A 10,413-nucleotide genomic window follows, 5' to 3' on the forward strand; every position below is an offset into this window, starting at 1 on the left:
AATTAAAATACATTTGCAGTTCTTCAAAAACCCTATCACTTTTCAATACTGACCTTCTCAATAAGGATGCTATGGCGGTTGGAGGCATGACGGCCCTCATGGCCCCACTCCATTCACTGCACACCTTAAGCAATCTACAATCCCAGGAACTGGATGTCAGTGGCCCCTTTAGCTTGTAAAGGAGAAAACCATGATTATTCCCACTCAATTTCAAAAGGGAAAGAGGACAGGACCATCCCAAGATGAGGACCAATGGAATCCCAAAATTTTACAATTCACCTATAAAATAGAAGAAAGGTCCTGATCATAACCTAGTCTTCCGATCAAAGTGCCTCACATAACCTCTCAATGGAGAAGTCTCCCATGGGTACTGGACAAAAATCTTTTCTCTGGCTCCCTCCTCCAACCCCAGCAGACCCTTCCGGCGATTGCCCACAGCAGAGGCGAGACTCAGCTGAAACATGCAATGAAATTTATTGAAGAGAAACATTTACTGAAACCATCGAAGAGAGGGAATGACAACAGAGACAGGAACGTCTAACGGCCACTAGAGACCATAGGTCACGGCCCCCCTCCTCTTGGGGTCCCAAACGAGGTGCCTCTGCTTCCCCCGACACCGTGGCCCTCCTGCCTCAGCCTCCCTTCCTGAGGGCCCCACGATCAACCTCTGGCCAGCACGGTGGACGCTGGTCATGTCCCCTCACTCCAGGGCACCCTCCCCTCTGGCCGACATGCCGGGGCCTGGTCCTGCCCTATGGCCTGCACAGGACAGTCCCAGGACGCTGGAAAAAGCAGCATGGGACACTGGGCCAAGCCAAGGAAACGGAGTCGCAAGGAACAACAGGGTGGCACATCAGAGCACAGTTCCCGTGGAGACTGCCGCTGGCCACCTCCATCCTTGGTCCGGTTCTTCCTTCCTGAGGTCACGGGGTGAACACCAGCCGTGCCCTCGGGCATCCTTCCCGCCATCTCCCGGAACTGGGCTCAGGATTTCCGGGGGGCGGGGGGGCGGGGAGGGCAGCTGCTCAGATAAGAAACCACACACGTCTCCGCAAGAACAAGCAGCGGTTGGCCTAAATGTACCCCGAGAAAGCAGAGGCTGAGCTCACAACACTGGAAGAGAACGAGCAGAGCCTTGGTTCCCGCTGAAGCTCATGGCACGCACCCGGGCTGAGAGGTGGCGGCCCCGGTAGGCCAGGACACCCACGGCGGGTTCCTGCACACCTCAAGGCTCTGCACAGGAATGGTCGCTAGTGGGGTGGGGGAGTAACTTGACACGTGGGTCACTAAGGGCCCCACAGAGACCCAAGCGGGCTTCCCAGAACATGGAGCAACGTGCCCCAGGGGAAGTAAATGAGTGTCTCCCTCTCGGGAGACCCAAGAGGCTGGCACCTCTGAAATGGCCCCTAACATCTCCTAGTACAGTGTGGGTGGCAGATGGCTTCAGGTGCCCCTCCCCTAGGCTAGGGCCAGCCACTCAGGGATGTTTCCCAGACTGGCTGCCTGAGTTGGCATGGATTGGGGCTGGGGCTGGGTGTGGGGCTGCCCTGGGTGGAGGGCACCTCTCCCTGCCCCACTTGGTGTCAAGTATGGTCATCTTGGTCACTTGGAAGGGCTGATGGTGGTGTTCAGATCCCCTAGAAGTAGTGGAGTGCCTGGGGGCTTGGCTGCTGAGTTGGCATGGATTGGGGCTGGGGCTGGGGCCGGGTATGGTGGGGGAGGCAGCTCCCCTTAGGGGTGGTGGAGTGCCCGGGGACTTGGCTGCCTGAGTTGGCATGGAATGGGGCTGGGGCTGGGTGTGGGGCTGCCCTGGGTGGGGAGGCAGCTCTCCCTGCCCCATTTGGTGTCAAGTATGGTCATCTTGGTCACTTGGAAGGGCTGATGGTGGTGTTCAGGTCCTCTTAGGGGTGGTAGAGTGCCCGGGGGCTTGGCTTGGGTTGGGTGGGCCCCTCCCTCGGCCCTGCTCCCCATGTGGGGCGAGGCTGCTGCCCTGGCATGGCCTCCCTCTGCCTCCAGAACTCTGCTGCCTGAGAGGAGAGGGGGCCCCTGGGCCTTCTGAGCCTATTTGCTGGAGGAGGACTTAGGGGGGCTCGTCTCCCCAGCACCATCCTCGTTTCCCGACTCCTCTGGGATGGGCTTGAGCCCCTCCTCGGGGGGCTCTCCAGCCTCCTGGTCTCCTGCCTGGGTGAGGCCCTCTGGCTCACAGCCAGGACCTCCTGGCCCCGCCCTGGAAGCACTGCCCATCTGGGCAGGAGTGGGGCCCCCAGGGGCCTCTGAGGGTCTTGCCTGACCTAGGCCTGCAGGGACAGTGTCACGATCGTCACTGTCCTCCTCCTCCCGCTCCTGCTCCTCCTGCTCCTTCTCCTCCACCTTACCATCCTCTGCCTTAGCATTGGCTCTGGCATCAGCCTGGGCATTGGCCCGGGCACCAGGTCCTTCCTCTGCCTGGGCTCTCTCGCTCCTGGCTAGACGGGCCTCCCATGCCTCAGACTCCCGAACAAGGCCCAGCATCTCTAGGAAACTTGGAGACCTCCCAACCATTCTCAGCTTCCTCAGCGCTTCATCCAGAGGCTCAGTAAGGTTGGCCCTGGTGAGCACCTGCCTCAGGCGCACGTGGTCAACTGAGGCTCTGGCCAGGGCCCCCTTCTCAATGGCTTTCTGCAGCAGGACTTCCAGCCGCAACACGAAAGCGGAAAGCCGCTCGCCTGACTGCTGCTGAGCGGTCAAACACTTCACCCGGATGGTCGCCTGGGACTCGTTGTCTCCAAACACCTGGATCAGGGCCGCCAGGCAGTCCTGCGCCGTCCTGGCAGGGTTCTCCGCCAGGAGCCCATGCACGAGCTGCAGGGCCGTCCCTCGAAGGCCTTCCATCAGCCGCCTCCTCTTCTCCCTTTCCGAGACCCCCTGCCACACATGTAGCATATCGGCGGTGTGGTCTAGCCAGGCCTCAAAGGACTCCTCCCCCGGGGCGGGCTGATCCCTCCCGGAAAACACGCCCAGGCGCTGATACCGCGTGCTCTCCACCCAGGGCTGGACTGCCTGGCTGACCAGTCGGAGCCAGCGCACCCTGCGCAGTCCCAGCCCCAGGGCCCCAGCCACACTCTCCGCCGTCTGCCCCTGTTGCTCCAGGAAGTGGAACACGCGACTGAGAAACTCCTCGCCTGAGCAACGAGGCACAAAGACCACGTTCCAGGGACCCCCGGTGCCCGGGATTTCCCTGGGGACCAAAGCATAGTTGACTTCCCGGTCAAGCTCGACCAGGGCCGCAGTGGCATTATCCTCCTCTCGAAACACTTTGCCCAGCACGGTAAAGTGGCCCATGGGCCACAGGGCAGCCTCCAGGGACTCTTGGAGTTCGGCTTCCTCACAGTCCTCCGGGATGCCCAGAATGAGCAGACCCCTTCGAGCGCTGACGGTTTCCGACGCAGACCAGGGTGGTACTGGGCGGGGGGCGGGGGGGGGGGGGGAAAGAAGGGGGGGGAGGGGCTAGGACTCGGAGAGAACGGCCCAGGTCTCCACAGCCTGTGAATACGAACGGGGCGAGAGCGAGGTTAATGCCGACGCCCCCCTCGCACCCCCCGGTGACCCGACTCCCCCGGGGCGGCGCCTCTGCAGCCCAGGCTCGACCCCCGCCCCGCCTTCCACCGGCCCGCGGGGCCCACAGCCCCCTGCCCACCCCGTCCCGCCGCGCACGCGGGCTGCCGCAGTCCTGCTGGGGCGGGCGGCGGGCGGCGGGGTCTCCCGGGGGCCCAGAGCCCCCTGCCCGGCTCTGGTACCTTCCTCTGGGTCGGGGTCCTTCCTCGCGCTCCCTGTCCTCCTTCCCCTCCCGGCCCCTCTCTCCGCGCCGCACTCTCTGCAGTGCGCACTCGGGGCGGGGGCGCGGTGGCGGCGGAGCGCGGACCCTCCGCGTCGCCCCGGAGATCGCCGGGCCATTGGCGCGCGCGGGTCACGCGGCCGGGCTGCGGCCACCGCCGCGGGCACCCCGGGACCGCGCGTGACGTCACCTGCGCCTTCCGCCGCCCCCGAGGGGGTGCTGGCCCAGGTGGGGACCCTGGGGATCCGCGAGTCGGTGCCCCCATCCTCGACCCGTGTCTGTCCACGGCCCGCCGCTCCCGGAACGTGCCCTCAGGGCGTCAGCGTGGCGAGGGTGCCACATCCCCGGGTGCCCACCGGAGAGTGGCTGGACGGGCCTGAGATGCGCCCCCCAGCGCTGCGTTCTGGCATGGGTGGGGAACGGGACCGGGGCGGGGGGGGGCGTCCTGGGGACTCCTTCGCCTGCTTCCCCCCTCCTCCACCCCACTCAGAACTGGTCCTGTCCCCGCTCAGCGAGAAGCACCTGGTCCAGGTGCGATTACGTGGAATAGACGCCACATGCGCACACGAGCACTCACACACTCCACCCCAACGGAGGGTCGGCAATCCCCACGCTCTCGCTGGGGGCCGAGGCGGCTGTGGGTGCACGACCGGCCAAGGCGCGTCGCTACCCCAGTGCCAGTGGCCTGTCCCAAAGAGAGTGACCCAGAGTTCTGGTTTGCTTGGGCTTTTTCCATTTTGAGTGCTTCAAGTCCACTGTCTGGAGAAGCTGCTTCCTCCGTTTGGAGCCCAATACCTTGGGCCCTCCTTTTCCTGCTGGCGGTAGGCTGTAGGTTGTGCTGCATCCCTATGGTCCCAGGGGCATCAGAAGGAGGGACGGAGTGAGTGCACTCAGGCAAAGGGTCCAGTGGTCTGTGTGCTCCTGCCTGCCCTGCCAACTATATCCTCACCTCCTGTGGACAGGACTCTCCCAAACCACACAAGGAGGAGCCTATGGTTGATGTCCCCGGGAGGCTCACTCACCCAACCAGGTCTGGAAAGCCACCTTGTACTGGGTGGGGCATAGAACTGTCCACATTCCCAGTTTAGATCCTAAACTGGTCCCCATAACCCTTTGAGTAGACTTGGGACCATTTCTCTTCCGATTGTTTCATCCACATTAAAATTTACTTCCCTTATTTCTATCCACTCACAGTCCTTGTGAGAAGGAAAAATCCTCATATTTACTAGAGACAAAATTGGCTAAGCCTCAGATTTGGAGGTTTCCTTCTGCTCAATCATGTAGGAAAATGGCAAGATTGTCTAAAATTGTTTTCTCCAAAACTCGTGATTCACTTTCCATGGTATCTGGAATGGTGGGACCTACTCAGTTGTGCTTTGAAAGTCTACCATGTGTGTCTTCTTTTTCTTAAAAACATCTAAGAGGTTACTCAGAATCCATGTCTCTGATAAAACACTTGGTTGCCAATTTCCAAATCGGCTTTTTTGTGATCCCGGAAAGGCAATGAAATAGCATGGTGATCTGGAAGACTACATACTGGTCCAAGTTTTGCCACTCTGAGGACTTAACCATCTGCTCAACGTACAGAGGCAGAAAGGGAGTCTTAGAGAAGGGACACAGCCAGCTGAAAGTCACACAATGAGTAAATGGCAAAGTTATGAGACATCATGGGGAGATGCAAAGTACAGCCAAGGCAAAGGGGGGCATCCAGAATTTCTCTGGGAAGAGGCATGTAGAGGTCCCAATGAGGTGCAATGAAGCAGGTCTGTGGATGTCCTGGATGTCAGGAAAGAGGGATTTAGGGACACAAACGTCGAAGTGATAGATTTCAGTATGTTCAGTTTGAAAGTTTTTGAACCCTTTTGTAATTGGAGTTAACCTTCGCTCTGGTTTTAGGGCCTCCTGGACTCTCTCCTCAAAGGACAACAAAGAATAATGTCTCCTCCATTCAAATAGAAAACCCTTGAAGCCAGTAAAAAGATCTTACTTGTTTTTATGTCCCCATTGTGTGGCATGGTAGCTAGCACAAAGGCACTGAAATTGAGGAACTGATAGATAAATGTCACTTATAAAGTGGAAGTGTAATAGAGTATGAAGTAGGCCACCTCCATAGGTGTGACCTTCTCTTGGCTTAGACCCCTAGTGTCAGGGTTACCTAGGGGGCAAATTCCTGAGCCCCACCTCTGGGGAGTCTGATCTGCTAGATCTGAGACAGACCTGGGAATTTTTTTTACAAGAGCTTCTGGTAAGTAAATACTATTAAAAAATACATTCTGTAATATTTAACATACACAAAGGTATAAAAAGTGCAACCAATACTTCTAGTATTACCTAGTACCTAAGACATAAAACACTGCCAATGAAGTTAACTTCTTTGCATATTCCTTCCCAATAGTCTTCAGCTCTCTGCCCCATAGAGGGAGGCACTGTTCTGCATTTACATTTCTTTGCATTTCCTTGTGTTCTCATGTTTTAAACTTTATATAAATGGTATCATATTCTCTGTATTCATCCATTTAGTTAACTAATCATTATGTTTGCGAGAACCGCCGTTTTGATACATGCAAGTTTGGTTCATCAATTTTCAATTCTGTATAATATTTCATTGTAGGAGTGTGTATGTGTGTGTGTGTGTGTATGTGTGTACAAAAATTTATTCATAAATTTCCCATTGACAGGTATTTAAGTTGTTCCTCATTTTTAGCTATCACAATAATGCTGCTCTAAATATTCTTGGAGAGTTTCACTAGGGTGTGTACCTAGTAGTGGCATTGCCGGGTCAAAGAATATTTTCAGTTTTAAGATATATTGTCAAATTGTTCTCCAGGTTGCTATACCAGTTTAAACCTCTATCAATTTCCACATCATCATCAACATTTATTTTTTTTAATTTAAATTCAATTAGCCAACATACAGTACATCATTAGTTTCAGATGTAGTGTTCAATGATTCATCCGTTGCATGTAACACCCAGTGCTCATCACATCATATGCCCTCTTTTTTTAAAAAAAGATTTATTTATTTATTTATTAGAGAAATAGCTTGAGCAGGGGGAGGGGCAGAGGGACAGGGAGAATCCTTGAGCAAACTGCCCGCTGAGCGAGGAGCCAGACACGGGCTCGATCCCAAGACCCTGAGATCATGACCTGAGCTGAAATCAAGAGTCGGCTGCTTAACGGACTGAGCCACCCAGATGCCCCCACCAACATTTAATATTATGTGGCTCAAATGTTGCCAATTCAGAGTCATGTCAATTGTTGTTTCATTGTGCTTTTATTTTGAATTTCTCTGATTATAAATGAGGTTTAATACCTTAGTTAGGGGTCCATTTCTGATTCCTTTTGTTTGAAATTCTTACTAATTTTTCCTATTTCTTTATTGGGAAGTTTCTCCTCTTTTATGCTTCATAGGAGTTCTTTATTAATCTGGAAACTTTTTTCATTTAAGTTATTTTTGCTGTGTAACCAATTACCCAAAACATACTGGCTTACAACAACTATTTTATTCTGCTCACAATTTTGTAAGTTAGGAATTGGGGGAAAGTTTGGCTGGGCAGTTCTCTCTTGAGATTTCTTATGTGGTTGAAGATGTGAGCTGGGAATTTAATGATATGAAGGCTTAACGGGGCTGGAAACCCAAGATGGCTCACTCACATGGCTGACATCGAGTCACATTTTGGGTACTCAGAGCTAATAACATTCTAATTTTTATACACACTTGGATTACAATAGCTCCTCTGAATCACCATTCTTGGATCAATGCTGAATAACATTCCATTGTCTGGATGCACCATAGTTTATCCATTCAGCTACTGAAAGACATTTTGGTTGTTTCCAAATTTTGGCAATTATGAATAAAGCTGCTATAAACATCTGTGTGCAGGTTTTTGTGTGGACATCAATTTTCAGCTCTTTTGGGTAAACACCAAGGAGCACAACAGCTAGATCATATGGTAAGAGTATGCTTGGTTTTGTAAGATACCTGCAAACTGTCTTCCAAAGTGGCTTTACCATTTTACATTCCCACCAACAATGAATGAGAATTCCTGTTACTTCACATCCTCACCAGCATTTTGTGTTGTTAGTGCTCCAGATTTTGGCCATTCTAAGGTGGGTAGTGGTATCTTATTGCTTTAATTTGCTTTTCCCTGATGACATATGATGTGAAGCATAGTTTCATGTGCTTACTTAACATCTGTATGTCTTATTTGGTAAAGTGTATTTTCAGGTCTTTTGCCCATTTTTAAATAGGGTTGTTTGTTTTCTTATTTTTGAGTTTTAAGTGTTCTTCATATATTTTGGGTAACAATCCTTTATCAGATGGGTGTTCTGCAAATATTTTCTCCCAGTCTGTGGCTTGTCTTCTCATTCTCTTGACATTGTGTTTCACAGGATTTTTTATTTTTAATGAAGTCCAGCTTATCAATTATTTCTTTTTTTATGTTATGTTAGTCACCATAGAGTACATCATTAGTTTTTGATGTAGTGTTCCATGATTCATTGTTTGCGTATAACATCCAGTGCTCATTGCAATATGTGCCCTCCGTAATACCCATCACCGGGCTAACCCATCCCCCCACCCCCCTTCCCTCTGAAACCCTCAGTTTGTTTCCAGGAGTTCATAGTCTGTCATGGTTCGTCTCCCCCTCTGATTTCTCCCCCTTCATTTTTCCCTTCCTTCTCCTAATGTCCTCCATGCTATTCCTTATGTCCCACATGTAAGTGAAACCATATAATAATTGTCTTTCTCTGCTTGACTTATTTCACTTAGCATAATTCCCTCCAGTTCCATCCATGTCGATGCAAATGGTGGGTATTCATCTTTTCTGATGGCTGAGTAATATTCCACTGTATATATGGACCACATCTTCTTTATCCATTCGTCTGTTGAAGGGCATCTTGGCTCCTTCCACAATTATTTCTTTCATGGATTGTGTCTTTGGTGCTTTATCTAAAAAGTCATTGCCATACCCAAGGGCATCTAGGTTTTATCCTGTGTTATCTTCCAGGAATTTTATTGTTTTGTGTTTTACATTTAGGTCTATAGTCCATTTTGAGTTTTTTTTTTTATTTTTTTAAGATTTATTTATTTATTTGAGAGAAAGAGAGAGAGAATGAGCAGGAGGGGCAGAGGGACAGGGAGAGAGAATCTCAAGCTGACTCTGTGCTGATTGTGGAGCCCGATGTGGGACTGGATCTCACAACCTTGAGATCATGCCCTGAATCAAAACCAAGAGTCAGACACTTAACTGACCGCACCACCGAGGCATCCCTTTTTTGAATTTGTTTTTGTGAAGGGTGTAAAGTCTATTTCTAAATTTTTTTTGCATGTAGCTGTCCAGTTGTTCCAGCACCGTTTGTCTAAAAGACTATCTTTGCTCCTTTGTGGAAGATCAGTTGACTATATGTTGGTCTACTTATGAGCTTTCTGTTCTGTTCTATTAATCTATTTGTCTATTGTTTTGCCAATACCACACCATCTTGATTACTGTAGCTTTACAATAAGTCTTGAAGTTGGGTAGTGTCAACCATCCAACTTTGTTCTCCTTCAATACTGAGTTGGCTATTCTGGGTCTTTTGCCTCTCCATATAAACTTTAGAATCAATTTGTTAATATCCACACAATAACTTGGTGGGATTTTCATTGGAACTGCATTCAATTTACAGATCAATTTGGCAAGAACTGACATCTTAACAATATTGAGTCTTCCTAATTTTTTTTGTGTGTTATCTGTGTTTTGCATCATTTGCTTGATTAATGGAGAGAAACACATAACCTGTAATATTATAGTGTTGAGAACTGGAATGGTGCTTTGAATGGAGATCTTATTGAACAAAATATGATGCTATAAAGAGAATTCAGTGGAAAATAAGAATGAGCAATGGAACTGCTTGTTTCTAGGTAGGCGGACTATGGGTAATATTTTCATGGAAAAAGAAGACATGGGTTTTTTTTCAGACATTTGGACACTCACGAAAAACACAAACAGATTTTGTGTAATACTTATGTGCCATTATGTCTTATACAATTTTTAGAATTATCTTTGTTATATGGTAAGCTTGGACTTTGGGGCCCCTTGGTGGTTTTCTGGTGGGAAGGTGGGTTTTATTCATTATTTCAGGCTGGACTGTGTTATCACATTTACTTGACTTGGCTTGTTGAGGTCACCTTGATGGCCACTCTAGAGTATATGATGACTGGAGGGTCCCCATGACTGAGGTTGAATTTGACACTTCTGAAGAACACACAGGAGGCACAGGGATGTTGTAGGCTAGAGAATATTTTCTAGCCTGCCTTTGAGATGATGAAGGAGGATTGCCTTGTGGAGGCAACATGTTGATGTTGTTCACTTGAAATCAGTAGCACATAGGCCTAGATTTGGACAAGCTGGAATGTCCTTATCTTGGTCAGTAGTTCTTGTAGCTAACCACTATCCTGGGAACCTTGATCAGCTCTTGGAGACATGAAGTTTTGTCCATGCCTACCTAGTGCTGCCTGAGTCCCAGCCTTGGGCAGTGATCTTATGTGAGAGTGGGACACATCAGTATCTGGTTCCAGACTTTTCATTTCTAGTTCTCAGGTCTAATAACCCTGAAAAC

The 10,413-nt window shown here is 50.4% G+C and overlaps 1 protein-coding gene across 1 annotated transcript; it reads right to left on the reverse strand.

The window, feature by feature from the left end:
• Positions 1-458: 458 nt before the first annotated feature.
• Positions 459-3,438, reverse strand: LOC116627609 (paraneoplastic antigen-like protein 6B; the record flags this gene model as incomplete). Its single annotated transcript, XM_032397451.1, has 1 exon — positions 459-3,438. A coding segment is annotated over one exon (1,377 nt), but the record flags the coding sequence as incomplete, so codon positions are not given.
• Positions 3,439-10,413: the final 6,975 nt, after the last annotated feature.

The sequence above is a fragment of the Phoca vitulina genome, unplaced genomic scaffold (genome assembly GCF_004348235.1).
Source record: "Phoca vitulina isolate PV1807 unplaced genomic scaffold, GSC_HSeal_1.0 scaffold99, whole genome shotgun sequence".
NCBI classification, from domain to species: domain Eukaryota; kingdom Metazoa; phylum Chordata; class Mammalia; order Carnivora; family Phocidae; genus Phoca; species Phoca vitulina.